General features: G+C 44.2%; 1 protein-coding gene across 1 annotated transcript in view; it reads right to left on the reverse strand.

Annotated features, from left to right (window-relative positions):
• LOC148439530 (very-long-chain 3-oxoacyl-CoA reductase-B-like) overlaps positions 1–22002 on the reverse strand; it is a 230510-nt gene that overhangs the window by 34297 nt on the left and 174211 nt on the right. Inside the window, exons 8-10 of the mRNA XM_088464628.1 lie at positions 10640–10721; positions 3044–3109; positions 1658–1807 (exon numbers count right to left, since the gene is read on the reverse strand). Coding sequence (XP_088320754.1) covers positions 1658–1807; positions 3044–3109; positions 10640–10721 — 298 coding nt within the window. The remainder of the gene's footprint in view (positions 1–1657; positions 1808–3043; positions 3110–10639; positions 10722–22002) is intronic.

The raw sequence follows: 22002 nt of genomic DNA on the forward strand, positions 1-22002 counted from the left end.
ATGGGATGCACACAGCTACACAGTCCGGGTTAGGGGGGATGCACACAGCTACACAGTCAGGGTTAGATGGGATGTACACAGCTACACAGTCAGGGTTAGATGGGATGCACACAGTTACACAGTCAGGGTTAGGGGGGATGCACACAGCTACACAGTCAGGGAGGGTTAGATGGGATGTACACAGCTACACAGTCAGGGTTAGATGGGATGCACACAGCTACACAGTCAGGGTTAGATGGGATGCACACAGCTACACAGTCAGGGTTAGATGAGATGCACACAGCTACACAGTCAGGGTTAGATGGGATGCACACAGTTACATAGTCAGTGTTAGGGGGGATGCACACAGCTACACAGTCAGGGAGGGTTAGATGGGATGTACACAGCTACACAGTCAGGGTTAGATGGGATGCACACAGCTACACAGTCAGGGTTAGATGGGATGCACACAGCTACACAGTCAGGGTTAGATGAGATGCACACAGCTACACAGTCAGGGTTAGATGGGATGCACACAGCTACACAGTCAGGGTTAGGTGGGGTGCACACAGCTACACAGTCAGGGTTAGATGAGATGCACACAGCTACACAGTCAGGGTTAGATAGGATGCACACAGCTACACAGTCAGTGTTAGGGGGGATGAACACAGCTACACAGTCAGGGTTAGATGGGATGCACACAGCTACACAGTCAGGGTTAGGGGGATGCACACAGTTACACAGTCAGGGAGGGTTAGATGGGATGTACACAGCTACACAGTCAGGGTTAGATGGGATGCACACAGCTACACAGTCAGGGTTAGATGGGATGCACACAGCTACACAGTCAGGGTTAGATGGGATGCACACAGCTACACAGTCAGGGTTAGGGGCATGCACACAGCTACACAGTCAGGGTTAGGGGGGATGCACACAGCTACACAGTCAGGGTTAGATGGGATGCACACAGCTACACAGTCAGTGTTAGGGGGGATGCACACAGCTACACAGTCAGGGTTAGATGGGATGCACACAGCTACACAGTCAGGGTTAGATGGGATGCACACAGCTACACAGTCAGGGTTAGATGGGATGCACACAGCTACACAGTCAGGGTTAGATGGGATGCACACAGCTACACAGTCAGGGTTAGGGGGGATGCACACAGCTACACAGTCAGGGTTGGGGGGATGCACACAGCTACACAGTCAGGGTTAGATGGGATGCACACAGCTACACAGTCAGTGTTAGGGGGGATGCACACAGCTACACAGTCAGGGTTAGATGGGATGCAGGACCCGCTCAGTTTTAAAAACCGGGTCCCCAGATTCCTGTAGAGGGTATAAACGCCCTAAGCCGTATTTTGCGATCACCGCCCCTAGGCCAAACGTTTATTATTGAGAAAGTATGAAAAAAATATAACATTAAGTTAATCGTGCTTACTTGGTGGCGCTTCTGTTTGTCCACATATTTTATGATTGGCGGTCACCAGCTCTGGTTTTGCCTATCACATAAATAATATGGTTCATCCCTGGACCACCAACCCGTGGCAAGTGCCCCGCGTAACCCGGTTTGGTCACCACTGCATTATGCAATGTTGTTGGAGGTTTGAGCTTTAGTAAAGGGTGTGAAACATAGGAGAGACGGGTTTGTATGGGGCTAGACTGCCTGCTTATACCTGGATGGAGTGGGAGAGGCACCCACTAGTTCGAATTGTGTATCCCACAGTATTGAGGGCCTCCCGGACGAAGTCGTCAGCGGATTTCACGAAGACGTTCGTCGCCGTTCTGTTCGTCATGTTGGTGGAGACCACTAGAGGCATCACGCTCTGCGGAGAAAGAGGCAACATCTGCAGGGAGGTGTGCTGGTATATGTCCGCAACAATGTTACAGGGGGGAGGGGGGGGGTCTGCACCGAACTTGTACAGCACAGCAAATAGAGTACAGGGTTTATACACAATTTATGGGTCACGACTAACCTGAGGATCTTCCGTGACGAACACTTTACTGCTGCTGTAATCCACATCAGTCCTTCTTTATTGGGAGGGATGAAGGACAATCTAAAGGTACTCTAACCTCCTGAACCCCACCATATAACACCTGTTCCCATGAGGTCAGGCCTGGCGCTATATGTTGACACTTGCATATCTCCCAAATGTCTGATTTAGGCAGCACAGTACTGAGACCCAGGCTGCTAAGGGATGCCCCTCTAGTGACAGTGGGAGGTGCATGTGACATTGACTTGGCGGGAGGGGACGGTGGCTGAGAATGGCACTACTAGTCTGATGCGCTAAAGCCCCTCCCCCATTTAATGTAACCATGCCCCCTTGGTGTGCATGCATGCATGAGCTGGTCCGATCCGGAGCAATCAGATGTTTGGATATGCGCACTCACTAGTAAATGCAGAGTTAATTGATGCCACAAGAGGGCGCCGAATCCCAAGAGTAGCAGTTTCTGTTCTGCAGTGTGTGCAGCTGTCCTGGAAATAAATGAACATATTGTTGGGTACGGGATGCCGGCGCGCAGAATCCCGACAGGGTTAGGTAAGTACCCTAACCCCCCCTCCCTGCTGCCTAAATCCACCCCACCCCCAGTGCCTAAACCTAATCTTCCCCCATGCAGCCTAAACCCATCCCTTCCCCCCTAGTGCCTGACCCTAACCCCACCACTTACCGTCGGGATGCCAGTGCTGGTATTGTGACTGGTGTCGGGATTCCGGCGTGTATCTGCATGTGAATGTTATGTTACAGTGTCACAGCCGCTGACAGTGTAACGTAGCATTTTGCATGCAGACACACCCGCAGTGGCACGCAGAATATACGCATGGCGCAAATCATTTTTAATCCGCAGAAGCTGCTTGTGTGGCCTATTCGTGCTGCTTTGCAAATAAGACGCATTATAAGGGAAAAAAGCCGCACAAAAAGACTCTTGGCGCTACCGAGCCGTACAGCGCTCACGCGTTAGGTGTAATGTGACTTGTAGCGCACGGATCTGTATGTGGATGAATTACACCGCAGTAATGTACACTGTGTCTGACAGCTGCTGTATATATGTTATACTATTACCTGCACTGTGATCCCCTCAGATATGTACTCGCCATGTATACCGCGGGAAAAGAAATCCATGAAGACCTAGACGGGAGACGATGGGTTAATTTCACAAGTTTATTATCTGTATAAAAATGATACATGAACACAAAGCAGACATTGTATCATATATGTTACTATGTGTATCAGAATTTGTAAAATAATATTTGTATACTCTGAGTTCTGATGTCATTGCTATAATTCAGGTTCTGATGTCATTGTTTATATTCATATGTCATCGCTTACAATTGGTGATTTCTGATGTCATAATTGCAATTAGGGAGTTGTGATGTAATTGCTTATAATCAGGAAGTTCTGATGTCATCGCCTAATAATTGGTGATTTCTGATGTCATCATTTATAATCGGGGAGTGCTGAAGACATCGTTTATAATTCAGGTTTTGAAATCATTGCTTATAATCAGGGAGTTCTGATGTCATCACTTGAAATTGGAGAGTTCTGATGCCATCGCTTATAATCAGGGATTTCTGATGTCATCGCTTGAAATTGGAGAGTTCTGATGCCATCGCTTATAATCAGGGATTTCTGATGTCATCGCTTATAATCAGGGATTTCTGATGTCATCGCTTGAAATTGGAGAGTTCTGATGTCATCGCTTATAATCGGGAAGTTCTGATGGCAATGCTTATAATTGGGAAGTTCTGATGGCAACGCTTATAATCAGGAAGTTCTGATGGCAATGCTTATAATTTGATGAGTTCTGATGTCATAGCTTATAATTGGGGAGTTCTGATGTCATCACTTATAATCAGGAAGCTCTGATGTCTTTGCTGTAAATTAATGTGCGGAGAGGGGGAGCCAGTAGCACTGGGATTTACAGCTATAAGAGCTGCAGTGTGCATGTTCAGGATGGACCGGGTTGCACTACAGCGATTCTTGCTGCGGGGTGTCGTTCCAGACGCCCTGCTAGCCAGATGGAGGGGCCGTGGGTGAGCAGCTGTGCCGCCACAGGGCTCTGCGCTTTGTGTGGCTGCACTGCTTGCACACCCCTAGTTACAGTCCTGATATCGGTAGCCCGTGTCATCCAGTGTATTATGTAACTCTAGCTATGGCGGTAAATGTTGTAGCCATGAGCTCCTATGCACGCCATGTACACTGACAGCAGACGGCGGTTATTAATCCACCACCACGGAATGGAAAGATTTCACCCGCTCAACAATACAATGTTCATCAGAGCAGAAAAAGCGCCAACTCCGGGTAATATCAGTGCTGAGCGGAACCCCTTTGGATATAGACGTATTCAGTGACAAACGCATATTATATAAAAGACCAAACTTACACGTTGCAAAGGTAAAAAAAAGGTAAAAGCAAAATATTGTTATTGATCAGACAAGATGAAAGAATCTCTCTACAGCAGTGATCACAGCACGCAGTAAGACTCCTGACCCCCGGACCCCCCTTCAGACAACGTCGTTCATCAACGATGAAGTGTGGACATCCGCGCCAACCAGATATACCATATTATGCAAAGGCAAATATCCATCTCTGTGAGTATTCAGGTGGCGTAATGCACACGCCTCGCTCTGCCAACTCATTTCCCATCCGCAGCCGCCATCATAAGTATCGGCGCTTGCACCCATCCCATGCTAGGTGCAAAGATCCATCTGGAGCAGGTTTCCCGTCTCCATCCACATACCTCAAAACAAGCACAGAAGTCAGATTACACGCCTACGGCGCTCCCACGAGAAGCATCTGTTCCGTGCGTCCGCACGGTATCTGCCCTGAAACGCCCACTTCACAGACTAAGCAATCCGGCCACACAGACCAAACTCTCTGCTTCATGTCCTCTGCCGTGGTGCTTTGGGGTTGTGGTGCTTAATTGAATAGCGGCTATTTGAATTTGCCCCTTAGTGCAGTTAATGACAAAGGATACCACACTACCACGATTTCCAATGAGTATTGATTATCTCCTAACAACGCCTGCCGGAGTGTTATCAATCTCCCTGTTAGTGCTACAAGGGTTGGTTGAATATCTCCTGCTGGAATGGTACTGGACAGGGTGGAATTCCCTGGCAACTCCACCTTATGGGCCAGTGGTGTTCACAGACAATTTATCTTACACAGATTTGCATTTTGCCAGTCTTAAGGCAGAAGACGTCCGAAGATCCATGAAATATGGCCCATTTAGACTGACTTGAATAAAATGATTCCCTAAACTGATCTCAGAACAAGATATCTCAAAATCTATCGTGAATCCAAATTGGGCCATATATATTGTGATAGAAGCACTGGAGAAGTGTGGAATGGCTTCTATATTTGTCCCAGATTCCTGTCTTATGTCTTTTAAAACCCCCAGGAGAAGTCTGTTAGAAAAGCAGACTAGTAATGTCAGCTTCTGTGAAAAGCCGGAATGGGTCCTGGGGGTGTGGATGTGAGGAGAGGGAGGGTTCCATCCACAGGCCACTCCAGGTTTTGGGCCTTTCAGCCTGGTAGCAGGCTCATTAGGGCTTCCACCTGGAACTGGCTGATTTAAGCTGGGTTTGTTTGTGGCTGAGTGTCTCATACCTGGGGGTGCTGGCAGTCTAGACTGTCCAGAGACACTTTGTTAAAACCCTGTTAGTACTGTGCACGTGTTTTGTTGATGGTGAGGGCAATAGGCCCTACCATTGTTGTAGCAAGGGAATCTGCTGTGTAGTTAGTGCCCAGCCGGGCTAGGACTTATGTTTATGCTTTTGTTTAGATTTTTGTGTGTGGCACAAAAATGACTGGCGCCGACCAGTTTGTACGAGATTCCCAGACTTGTCTCCTGTTTCTACGGATGCTTTGTGTAAAGAGGGAGTCCATCTACCCCCGGAGAGGGACCCCTATCCCAACTGTGTCATATTTGGTGGAGAATGCAGGCAGACTCACTGAAGTTGCAGCCAGGAAAAAATGTCTATGTTTAAAATTTAAAGTGACAGACCCATTGTTTATGGTGGATATAACGTTGAAGTCCATGAAGGTGGCACCCACAGATGCTTAGAGAAGACAGAGTTTGCTTTCAGCCCACACCTAAAAGCAGCATGGAGGACGTTGTCAAAGCCTTGCACCAAGCTACGGCGGCTCAGCAGGAAGCTACCAGAGCTCAGCAGGAATCCACCCAGGTGCAACTATTGGCCTTGGAGGGGGCCCAGAGGCAGCAACAGGTTACCATTGAGGAAACCCACCAGGCCATAGCGGAAAACAGCCAGGCCTTAAAGGCGATGGTACAACACCTAGTAGCCCGGTCTGGTGATGCTACCACTGGTCCACCCACCACCACTCGCTCCATGCGTGCCAGTCACTTCCTACAGAAGATGACTTCGGTCGATTCATGTGGAAGCGTATCTCACCGCATTTGAGAGAACAGCAGAGAGGGAGAGTTAGCCCAAGGAACAATGGGCAAGTCTGGTGGCACCTTTCCTGTCTGGAGAGCCACAAAAGGCCTACTACAACTTATGCCTAGCTGATGCCAAAGACTATAAGAAATTGAAACGAGAGATCCTAACTCGTTTAGGAGTCAACCTGTTCATTCGTGCCCAACGAGTACACCACTGGAAGTTCCAAACGGAAAAGCCTCCATACTCACAGACGCATGACCTTGTCCATCTTACCACAAAATGGCTGCAGCCTAAGACACTAACAGGACCACAGATTATGTAAAGAGTTGTGATGGTCTACGGTCGCTACCTGCATTTCTGCGCAAGTGGGTGAGCCATGCAGACCCTAAATCCGCCGACCAGTTAGTCGGACTGGTGGAGAGGTACGTGGCAGCTGAGGAGCTGTTGAGTCTGCCCCACCGAGCCCCGATGACGCACCAGCGAACTCACATCGAGACTGGTAAGACTGTTCCAGGGGAGAAGGGTGCTGGGCGATGGAATGTACCTAAGACTGAGGGTGAGGAACGTGGAGACAGGCCAGCCAGGCCAGGAAGGTTCCTACCCTGTAAAAGACTAGGTTATAATGTGATTCAGTGTTTCCGATGTGGTGGTTTTGGCCATATTGCGGCTAATTGTTCACTTACCTCTGAACCTATGCAATGCGATACTGCTCATATTAACTGCAGGAAGTCTTTCTTTGCACAGCCAGCCTGTACTGCTGACCGGCAGGCTGAGACAGATAAGCACATGTGTGTACTCACTGTAGAAGGCAACCGAGTAGAGGCTCTGTTAGATTCTGGTAGCCTGGTTACACTTATGAAAGCTGAATTGGTGAACCCCTAGAAGTGTAAGGGGAAAACTGTTGGTGTGACCTGCGTACATGGGGATACTAGGTATTATATTACTGCAGAAGTGGACATCGAGACACCATGTGGTTCTGCGACAGTCTCTGTGGATTTGGTACATGGCTTAATGTATGATGCGATATTGGGGAGAGACTTTGCCCACTTCTGGAAGTTGTGGGAAAGCCGATTTGTTCCAGAAGTAAACAACCCCGACCCATTTGAGATAGTTACTGGTGCAGTAGAAGGGGGAGATTCTTCAGAGTCTGTGATGTTCCCTTTTTCTAGCATGGTTGGTGAACCTGAGAGTGATGGTGGCTCACCAGGCGGTGTGCCTCCCACTGAGGTGGGGAGTGTTGTTGAGCCCGTGGATCGCCTGCCTGATCTTGAGGTCAGGAGAGAGGTCTTTGCCATGGAGCAGTTGATTGACCCTACTCTAGTAAAAGCCAGGGAAAATGTAAAAGTAATTGATGGAAAACCCATAGACCCTGATAGTCCGTTGTCGTATCCTTGCATGGCGGTGTGCCAGGATTTTTTGTATCAAGTGACTAAAAAAGGGGAAGACATTGTGGAACAATTAATAGTTCCCAAGGCATACAGAAGAACAGTGCTAGACCTGGCTCATAGTCATATAATGGCAGGTCACCTAGGGGTAGAAAAAAAAACACTGAGCGGATCTTGCAGAGGTTTTTCTGGCCCGGGGTCCATAAAGAGGTATCTGACTATTGTGCGTCCTGTCCTGAATGTCAATATCATGCTCCGAGGCCGCATTTTAAAAGTCCACTTGTCCCGTAGCCTATTATTGAGGTTCCCTTCGAAAGAATAGCTATGGACTTGGTTGGACCATTAATGAAGTCTGCCTGGGGCCATCAATATATTCTAGTGATAATGGATTACGCTACCCGGTAGCGATACCAATGCTCAATACGTCAACAAAGACCATTGCTAGGGAATTAGGGCCTGATTCACAGCCGGATGGTCTTTCAGAGCGCTCGCTCTGAATCAGTGCCTGCCTATTGTATTTTTAGAGCGGCCTCCTGGCCGCTCGCATAGCTGTGGGTGACCACCCACAGCTAGTGCGATCGGCCAGGATGATGGTCGCGATGGTCAAGACCATCGCGACCATCGGACTTGCGATGAGACCCTTGTGGTAGGGTCTCATTGCTGCAAGTCCCAGTGGACTTCTTGCTCTTACAGAGCAAGAAGTCCACCCACTCACATCACTTGTGATGTCAGTTGGGCCGGCCCCAGACGGTAGGCATGGGAACGCCTCCGTCTGGGCAGCCACGCCCCCGGCACGCCCACCAAAGGGGGCGTGCTGTCACTCAACATCGACAGTACGCCCCCTTTGGTGCGAGACCCGGAGCGACGGTTTGCCCGTCGCTATCCGGGTCTCGCGCATGCGCACGACGGAGCCGGCTCTGTCAGGCACATGCGCACTGGGCCAACATCGACCAGCTTGCGAGCGCTCGGCGCTCACGAGCGGGTCTGAATCAGGCCCTTAGTCCATGTCTTTAGCAGGTTGGGAATACCTAAGGAAATCCTGACTGACCAAGGTACCCCATTTATGTTCAAAATCATGAGAGTTGTGCCGCCTGTTTAAAATTGATCAATTAAGAACCTCTGTGTACCATCCCCAGACCGATGGGTTAGTGGAGAGGTTTAATAAAACTTTAAAGCACATGCTAAGAAAAGTAGTGGACAAAGATGGTAGAGATTGGCATTACTTGTTACCTTATTTGCTGTTGGCCATAAGAGAGGTTCCCCAAACCTCCACACGGTTTTCCCCTTTTGATTTATTGTATGGAAGACATCCAAATACACAGCCTAACTATCATCCATAGCTCTAATATCTACACACTACCAAATACACAGCCCAACCATCATCCATAGCTCTAATATCTACACATTACCACATACACAGCCCAACCATCATCCATAGCTCTAATATCTACACATTACCACATACACAGCCCAACCATCATCCATAGCTCTAATATCTACACACTACCACATAAACAGCCCAACCATCATCCATAGCTCTAATATCTACACACTACCACATAAACAGACCAACCATCATCCATAGCTCTAATATCTACACACTACCACATACACAGACCAACCATCATCCATAGCTCTAATATCTACACACTACCACATACACAGCCCAACCATCGACCAAAGCTCGCATATCTACACACTATCACATACACAGCCCAACCATAATCCGAAGCTCTAATATATACACACTACCACATACACTACCCAACCATCACCAAAGCTCTAATATCTACCCACTACCAAATACACAGCCCAACCATCAAAGCTCTAATATCTACACACTACTACCATAAACACAGCCCAACCATAACCAAAACTCTCATATCTACACACTACCACATACACAGACCAACCATCATCCATAGCCCTAATATCTACACATTACCACATACACAGCCCAACCATCATCCATAGCTCTAATATCTACACACTACCACATACACAGCCCAACCATAACCAAAGCTCTAATATCTACACACTACCACATACACAGCCCAACCATCATCCATAGCTCTAATATCTACACACTACCACATACACAGCCCAGCCATAAACAAAGGTCTAATATCTACACACTACTACATACATAGCCCAACCATAACCAAAGCTCTAATATCTAAACACTACCACATACACAGACCAACCATCATCAAAGCTCTTATATCTACACACTACCACATACACAGCCCAACCATAACTAAAGCTCTAATATCTACACACTACCATCTACACAGTGCAACCATGAATTGCAAAGCTCTAATATGTACATACTACTACCACATACACAGCCCAACTATCTTCCAAAGGTCTAATAGCTACACACTACAACAGACACAGCCCAGCCATCGACCAAAGCTCGAATATCTACACACTATCACATACACAGCCCAACCATAATCCGAAGCTCTAATATATACACACTACCACATACACAACCCAACGATCTCCTAAGCTCTAATATCTACACACTACTACCACATACACAGCCCAACCATCATCAAAGCTCTAATATCTACACACTACCAAATACACAGCCCAACCATAACTAAAGCTCTAATATCTACACACTACCATCTACACAGCGCAACCATGAATTGCAAAGCTGTAATATCTACACACTACTACCACATACACAGCTCAACAATCTAGTTACTAAAATTGTGTTAAAAATGTGTTATATACAGTAGATGTTCTTACCTTAATTCACTAGTAAAAAGTTGTCAATTTCTAGAATTGTGTTTAAAATATTAGCCAGTACATAGAATGTAAGTGGTTAAAAAATGTTTGCTAAATTACTATTATATATGTACCTTTGTGGCACAGTACATTGTAACCATGCGATGCGGGCGAGTGCCAGCTTCGGACGAGATGTTAATGATCAGACCTTTCTTCCTATGGTGAAATCAAAGATAAAGGAAAGAAAGAGAATGAGACAAACAGCCATCATTCAAAGCTCTAATATCTACACACTACCAAATACACAGCCCAACCATCACACAAAGCTCTAATATCTACACACTACCAAATACACAGCCCAACCATCATCCAGAGCTCTAATATCTACACACTACCACATACACAGCCCAACCATCATCCAAACCTCTAATATCTACCATATACACAGCCCAACCATCATCCATAGCTATAATATCTACACACTACTACCACGTACACAGCCCAACCATCACCCAAAGCTCTAATATCTACACACTACCACATACACAGACCAACCATCACCCAAAGCTCTAATATCTACACACTACCACATACACAGCGCAACCATCATACATAGCTCTATTATCTACACACTACCACATACACAGCCCAACCATCATCCATAGCTCTAATATCTACACACTACCACATACACAGACCAACCATCATCCATAGCTCTAATATCTACACACTACCACATACACAGCCAAACCATCATCCGAAGCTCTAATATCTACACACTACCAAATACACAGACCAACCATCATCCATAGCTCTAATATCTACACACTACCACATACACAGCCCAACCATCATCCATAGCTCTAATATCTACACACTACTACCCCATACACAGCCCAACCATCACCCAAAGCTCTAATATCTACACACTACCACATACACAGACCAACCATTATCAAAGCTCTAATATCTACACACTACTACCACATACACAGCCCAACCATCATCCAAAACTCTAATATCTACACACTATCATCTACACAGCCCAACCATCAACCAAAGCTCTAATATCTACACACTACCAAATACACAGACCAACCATCATCCATAGCTCTAATATCTACACACTACCACATACACAGCCCAACCATCATCCATAGCTCTAATATCTACACACTACTACCCCATACACAGCCCAACCATCATCCATAGCTCTAATATCTACACACTACCAAATACACAGCCCAACCATTATCAAAGCTCTAATATCTACACACTACTACCACATACACAGCCCAACCATCATCCAAAACTCTAATATCTACACACTATCATATACACAGCCCAACCATCAACCAAAGCTCTAATATCTACACACTACCACATACACAGCCCCACCATCACCAAAGCTCTAATATCTACACGCTACCAAATACACAGACCAAGCATCATCCAAAGCTGTAATATCTCCACACTATCTTATACACAACCCAACCATCACTCAAAGCTCTAATATCTACACACTACCACATACACAGCCCAACCATCGACCAAAGCTTGAATATCTACACACTACCACATACACAGCCCAACCATCGTTCAATGTTCTAATATCTACACACTTCCACATACACAGCCCAACCATCACCCAAAGCTCTAATATCTACACACTACTACCACATACACAGCCCAACCATCACCCAAAGCTCTAATATCTACACACTAACACATACACAAACCAACCATCATCCATAGCTCTAATATCTACACACTACCACATACACAACACAACCATCATCCAAAGCTGTAGTATCTACACACTACAACATACACAGCCCAAGCATCCACCAAAGCTCTAATATCTACACACTACCACATACACAGCCCAACAATCATCCATAGCTCTAATATCTACACATTACCACATACACAGACCAAACCATCATCCATAGCTCTAATATCTACACATTACCTCATACACAGCCCAACCATCATCCACAGCTCTAATATCTACACACTACCACATACACAGACCAACCATCATCCATAGCTCTAATATCTACACACTACAACAGACACAGCCCAACCATCATCCATAGCTCTAATATCTACACACTACCACATACACAGACCAACCATCATCCATAGCTCTAATATCTACACACTACCACATACACAGCCAAACCAAAGCTCTAATATCTACACACTACCAAATACACAGACCAACCATCATCCATAGCTCTAATATCTACACACTACCACATACACAAACCAGCCATCATCAAAGCTCTTATATCTACACACTACTACCACATACACAGCCCAACCATAACTAAAGCTCTAATATCTACACACTACGATCTACACAGCGCTACCATGAATTGCAAAGCTGTAATATCTACATACTACTACCACATACACAGACCAACCATCTTCCAAAGGTCTAATAGCTACACACTACCACATACACAGCCCAACCATCATCCATAGCTCTAATATCTACACACTACAACAGACACAGCCCAACCATCGACCAAAGCTCGAATATCTACACACTATCACATACACAGCCCAACCATAATCCGAAGCTCTAATATATACACTCTACCACATACACTACCCAACCATCACCAAAGCTCTAATATCTACACACTACCACATACACAGCCCAACCATCAAAGCTCTAATATCTACACACTACTACCATAAACACAGCCCAACCATAACCAAAACTCTCATATCTACACACTACCACATACACAGACCAACCATCATCCATAGCTCTAATATCTACACATTACCACATACACAGCCCAACCATCATCTATAGCTCTAATATCTACACACTACCACATACACAGACCAACCATCATCCATAGCTCTAATATCTACACACTACCACATACACAGCCCAACCATCATCCATAGCACTAATATCTACACACTACTACCCCATACACAGCCCAACCATCACCCAAAGCTCTAATATCTACACACTACCACATACACAGACCAACCATTATCAAAGCTCTAATATCTACACACTACTACCACATACACAGCCCAACCATCATCCAAAACTCTAATATCTACACACTATCATATACACAGCCCAACCATCAACCAAAGCTCTAATATCTACACACTACCACATACACAGCCCAACCATCAACCAAAGCTCTAATATCTACACACTACCAAATACACAGACCAACCATCATCCATAGCTCTAATATCTACACACTACCACATACACAGCCCAACCATCATCCATAGCTCTAATATCTACACACTACTACCCCATACACAGCCCAACCATCATCCATAGCTCTAATATCTACACACTACCAAATACACAGCCCAATCATCATCCATAGCTCTAATATCTACACACTACCACATACACTGCCCAACCATTATCAAAGCTCTAATATCTACACACTACTACCACATACACAGCCCAACCATCATCCAAAACTCTAATATCTACACACTATCATATACACAGCCCAACCATCAACCAAAGCTCTAATATCTACACACTACCACATACACAGCCCCACCATCACCAAAGCTCTAATATCTACACGCTACCAAATACACAGACCAAGCATCATCCAAAGCTGTAATATCTCCACACTATCATATACACAACCCAACCATCACTCAAAGCTCTAATATCTACACACTACCACATACACACCCCAACCATCGACCAAAGCTTGAATATCTACACACTACCACATACACAGCCCAACCATCGTTCAATGCTCTAATATCTACACACTTCCACATACACAGCCCAACCATCACCCAAAGCTCTAATATCTAAACACTACTACCACATACACAGCCCAACCATCACCCAAAGCTCTAAAATCTACACACTACCACATACACAGACCAACCATCATCCAGAGCTCTAATATCTACACACTACCACATACACAACACAACCATCATACAAAGCTGTAGTATCTACACACTACAACATACACAGCCCAAGCATCCACCAAAGCTCTAATATCTACACACTACCAAATACACAGACCAACCATCATCCATAGCTCTAATATCTACACACTACCACATACACAGCCCAACCATCATCCATAGCTCTAAAATCTACACATTACTACCCCATACACAGCCCAACCATCATCCATAGCTCTAATATCTACACACTACCAAATACACAGCCCAACCATCATCCATAGCTCTAATATCTACACACTACCACATACACAGCCCAACCATTATCAAAGCTCTAATATCTACACACTACTACCACATACACAGCCCAACCATCATCCAAAACTCTAATATCTACACACTATCATATACACAGCCCAACCATCAACCAAAGCTCTAATATCTACACACTACCACATACACAGCCCCACCATCACCAAAGCTCTAATATCTACACGCTACCAAATACACAGACCAAGCATCATCCAAAGCTGTAATATCTCCACACTATCATATACACAACCCAACCATCACTCAAAGCTCTAATATCTACACACTACCACATACACAGCCCAACCACCGACCAAAGCTTGAATATCTACACACTACCACATACACAGCCCAACCATCGTTCAATGCTCTAATATCTACACAATTCCACATACACAGCCCAAACATCACCCAAAGCTCTAATATCTACACACTACTACCACATACACAGCCCAACCATCACCCAAAGCTCTAATATCTACACACTACCACATACACAGACCAACCATCATCCATAGCTCTAATATCTACACACTACCACATACACAACACAACCATCATCCAAAGCTGTAGTATCTACACACTACAACATACACAGCCCAAGCATCCACCAAAGCTCTAATATCTACACACTACCACATACACAGCCCAACAATCATCCATAGCTCTAATATCTACACATTACCACATACACAGACCAAACCATCATCCATAGCTCTAATATCTACACATTACCTCATACACAGCCCAACCATCATCCATAGCTCTAATATCTACACACTACCACATACACAGACCAACCATCATCCATAGCTCTAATATCTACACACTACAACAGACACAGCCCAACCATCATCCATAGCTCTAATATCTACACACTACCACATACACAGACCAACCATCATCCATAGCTCTAATATCTACACACTACCACATACACAGCCAAACCAAAGCTCTAATATCTACACACTACCAAATACACAGACCAACCATCATCCATAGCTCTAATATCTACACACTACCACATACACATACCAGCCATCATCAAAGCTCTAATATCTACATACTACTACCACATACACAGCCCAACCATCGACCAAAGCTCGAAAATCTACACACTATCACATACACAGCCCAACCATAATCCGAAGCTCTAATATATACACACTACTACCACGTACACAGCCCAACCATCACCCAAAGCTCTAATATCTACACACTACCACATACACAGACCAACAATCACCCAAAGCTCTAATATCTACACACTACCACATACACAGACCAACCATCACCCAAAGCTCTAATATCTACACACTACCACATACACAGCCCAACCATCAAAGCTCTAATATCTACACACTACTACCATAAACACAGCCCAACCATAACCAAAACTCTCATATCTACACACTACCACATACACAGACCAACCATCATCCATAGCTCTAATATCTACACATTACCACATACACAGCCCAACCATCATCTATAGCTCTAATATCTACACACTACCACATAAACAGACCAACCATCATCCATAGCTCTAATATCTACACACTACTACATACACAGCCCAACCATCATCCAAAGCTCTAATATCTACACACTACCACATACACAGCCCAACCATCATCCAAAACTCTAATATCTACACACTACCACATACACAGACCAACCATCAACCACAACTCCAATATCTACACACTGCCACATACACAGTCAAACCATCATCCAAAGCTGTAATATCTACACACTACCATATACACAGCCCAAGCATCATCCAAAGCTTTATTATCTACACACTAACACATACACGGCCCAAGCATAATCCCCAGCTGTAATATCTACGCAGTATCACATACACAGCCCAACCATCGAACAAAGCTCTAAAATCAACACACTACCACATACACAGCCCAACCATCAAACAAAGCTCTAATATATACACACTACCACATACACAGCCCAACCATCATCCAAAACTCTAATATCTACACACTACCACATACACAGACCAACCATCAACCACAACTCTAATATCTACACACTGCCACATACACAGCCCAACCATAATCCGAAGCTCTAATATATACACACTACCACATACACTACCCAACCATCACCAAAGCTCTAATATCTACACACTACCAAATACACAGCCCAACCATCATCCAAAGCTGTAATATCTACACACTACCATATACACAGCCCAAGCATCATCCAAAGCTTTATTATCTACACACTAACATATACACAGCCCAAGCATAATCCCCAGCTGTAATATCTACGCAGTATCACATACACAGCCCAACCATCGAACAAAGCTCTAAAATCAACACACTACCACATACACAGCCCAACCATCAACCAAAGCTCTAATATATACACACTACCACATACACAGCCCAACCATCATCCAAAACTCTAATATCTACACACTACCACATACACAGACCAACCATCAACCACAACTCTAATATCTACACACTGCCACATACACAGCCCAACCATAATCCGAAGCTCTAATATATACACACTACCACATACACTACCCAACCATCACCAAAGCTCTAATATCTACACACTACCAAATACACAGCCCAACCATCAAAGCTCTAATATCTACACACTACTACGATAAACACAGCCCAACCATAACCAAAACTCTCATATCTACACACTACCACATACACAGACCAACCATCATCCATAGCTCTAATATTTACACATTACCACATACACAGCCCAACCATCATCTATAGCTCTAATATCTACACACTACCACATACACAGACCAACCATCATCCATAGCTCTAATATCTACACACTACCACATACACAGCCCAACCATCATCCAAAGCTCTAATATCTACACACTACCACATACACAGCCCAACCATCAACCAAAGCTCTAATATATACACACTACCACATACACAGCCCAACCATCATCCAAAACTCTAATATCTACACACTACCACATACACAGACCAACCATCAACCACAACTCTAATATCTACACACTGCCACATACACAGTCAAACCATCATCCAAAGCTGTAATATCTACACACTACCATATGCACAGCCCAAGCATCATCCAAAGCTTTATTATCTACACACTAACACATACACAGCCCAAGCATAATCCCCAGCTGTAATATCTACGCAGTATCACATGCACAGCCCAACCATCGAACAAAGCTCTAAAATCTACACACTACCACATACACAGCCCAACCATCAACCAAAGCTCTAATATATACACACTACCACATACACAGACCAACCACTTTCCAAAGGTTTAATAGCTACACACTACCACATACACAGCCCAACCATCATCCATAGCTCTAATATCTACACACTACAACAGACACAGCCCAACCATCGACCAAAGCTTGAATATCTACACACTACCACATACACAGCCCAACCATAATCCGAAGCTGTAATATATACACACTACCACATACACTACCCAACCATCACCAAAGCTCTAATATCTACACACTACCAAATACACAGCCCAACCATCAAAGCTCTAATATCTACACACTACTACCATAAACACAGCCCAACCATAACCAAAACTCTTATATCTACACACTACCACATACACAGACCAACCATCATCCATAGCTCTAATATCTACACATTACCACATACACAGCCCAACCATCATCTATAGCTTTAATATCTACACACTACCACATACACAGACCAACCTTCATCCATAGCTCTAATATCTACACACTATCACATACACAGCCCAACCATTATCAAAGCTCTAATATCTGCACACTACTACCACATACACAGCCCAACCATCATCTAAAGCTCTAATATCTACACAATACCACATACACAGAGACCAACCATGATCCATAGCTGAAATATCTACACACTACCAAATACACAGTCCAACCATCACCAATAGCTCTAATATCTACACACTACCACATACACAGACCAACCATCATCCAAAACTCTAATATCTACACACTATCATATACACAGCCCAACCATCATCCAAACCTCTAATATCTACCATATACACAGCCCAACCATCATCCATAGCTATAATATCTACACACTACTACCACGTACACAGCCCAACCATCACCCAAAGCTCTAATATCTACACACTACCACATACACAGACCAACCATCATCCAAAGCTCTAATATCTACACACTACCACATACACAGCCCAACCATCATCCATAGCTCTAATATCTACACACTACTACCACGTACACAGCCCAACCATCACCCAAAGCTCTAATATCTACACACTACTACCACATACACAGCCCAACCATCACCCAAAGCTCTAATATCTACACACTACCACATACACAGACCAACCATCATCCATAGCTCTAATATCTACACACTACCACATACACAACACAACCATCATCCAAAGCTGTAGTATCTACACACTACAACATACACAGCCCAAGCATCCACCAAAGCTCTAATATCTACACACTACAACAGACACAGCCCAACCATCATCCATAGCTCTAATATCTACACACTACCACATACACAGACCAACCATCATCCATAGCTCTAATATCTACACACTACCACATACACAGCCAAACCAAAGCTCTAATATCTACACACTACCAAATACACAGACCAACCATCATCCATAGCTCTAATATTTACACACTACCACATACACATACCAGCCATCATCAAAGCTCTTATATCTACACACTACTACCACATACACAGCCCAACCATAACTAAAGCTCTAATATCTACACACTACGATCTACACAGCGCAACCATGAATTGCAAAGCTCTAATATCTACATACGACTACCACATACACAGACCAACCATCTTCCAAAGGTCTAATAGCTACACACTACCTCATACACAGCCCAACCATCATCCATAGCTCTAATATCTACACACTACAACAGACACAGCCCAACCATCAACCAAAGCTCTAATATATACACACTACCACATACACAGCCCAACCATCATCCAAAACTCTAATATCTACACACTACCACATACACAGACCAACCATCAACCACAACTCTAATATCTACACACTGCCACATACACAGTCAAACCATCATCCAAAGCTGTAATATCTACACACTACCATATGCACAGCCCAAGCATCATCCAAAGCTTTATTATCTACACACTAACACATACACAGCCCAAGCATAATCCCCAGCTGTAATATCTACGCAGTATCACATGCACAGCCCAACCATCGAACAAAGCTCTAAAATCTACACACTACCACATACACAGCCCAACCATCAACCAAAGCTCTAATATATACACACTACCACATACACAGACCAACCACTTTCCAAAGGTTTAATAGCTACACACTACCACATACACAGCCCAACCATCATCCATAGCTCTAATATCTACACACTACAACAGACACAGCCCAACCATCGACCAAAGCTTGAATATCTACACACTACCACATACACAGCCCAACCATAATCCGAAGCTGTAATATATACACACTACCACATACACTACCCAACCATCACCAAAGCTCTAATATCTACACACTACCAAATACACAGCCCAACCATCAAAGCTCTAATATCTACACACTACTACCATAAACACAGCCCAACCATAACCAAAACTCTTATATCTACACACTACCACATACACAGACCAACCATCATCCATAGCTCTAATATCTACACATTACCACATACACAGCCCAACCATCATCTATAGCTTTAATATCTACACACTACCACATACACAGACCAACCTTCATCCATAGCTCTAATATCTACACACTACCACATACACAGCCCAACCATTATCAAAGCTCTAATATCTGCACACTACTACAACATACACAGCCCAACCATCATCTAAAGCTCTAATATCTACACAATACCACATACACAGAGACCAACCATGATCCATAGCTGAAATATCTACACACTACCAAATACACAGTCCAACCATCACCAATAGCTCTAATATCTACACACTACCACATACACAGACCAACCATCATCCAAAACTCTAATATCTACACACTATCATATACACAGCCCAACCATCATCCAAACCTCTAATATCTACCATATACACAGCCCAACCATCATCCATAGCTATAATATCTACACACTACTACCACGTACACAGCCCAACCATCACCCAAAGCTCTAATATCTACACACTACCACATACACAGACCAACCATCATCCAAAGCTCTAATATCTACACACTACCACATACACAGCCCAACCATCATCCATAGCTCTAATATCTACACACTACTACCACGTACACAGCCCAACCATCACCCAAAGCTCTAATATCTACACACTACTACCACATACACAGCCCAACCATCACCCAAAGCTCTAATATCTACACACTACCACATACACAGACCAACCATCATCCATAGCTCTAATATCTACACACTACCACATACACAACACAACCATCATCCAAAGCTGTAGTATCTACACACTACAACATACACAGCCCAAGCATCCACCAAAGCTCTAATATCTACACACTACAACAGACACAGCCCAACCATCATCCATAGCTCTAATATCTACACACTACCACATACACAGCCAAACCAAAGCTCTAATATCTACACACTACCAAATACACAGACCAACCATCATCCATAGCTCTAATATTTACACACTACCACATACACATACCAGCCATCATCAAAGCTCTTATATCTACACACTACTACCACATACACAGCCCAACCATAACTAAAGCTCTAATATCTACACACTACGATCTACACAGCGCAACCATGAATTGCAAAGCTCTAATATCTACATACGACTACCACATACACAGACCAACCATCTTCCAAAGGTCTAATAGCTACACACTACCTCATACACAGCCCAACCATCATCCATAGCTCTAATATCTACACACTACAACAGACACAGCCCAACCATCGACCAAAGCTCGAATATCTACACACTATCACATACACAGCCCAACCATAATCTGAAGCTCTAATATATACACACTACCACATACACTACCCAACCATCACCAAAGCACTAATATCTACACACTACCATATACACAGCCCAACCATCAAAGCTCTAATATCTACACACTACTACCATAAACACAGCCCAACCATAACCAAAACTCTCATATCTACACACTACCACATACACAGACCAACCATCATCCATACCTCTAATATCTACACATTACCACATACACA

This window comes from Taudactylus pleione, unplaced genomic scaffold, assembly GCF_031769625.1.
Source record: "Taudactylus pleione unplaced genomic scaffold, aTauple2 ptg001724l, whole genome shotgun sequence".
NCBI classification, from domain to species: domain Eukaryota; kingdom Metazoa; phylum Chordata; class Amphibia; order Anura; family Myobatrachidae; genus Taudactylus; species Taudactylus pleione.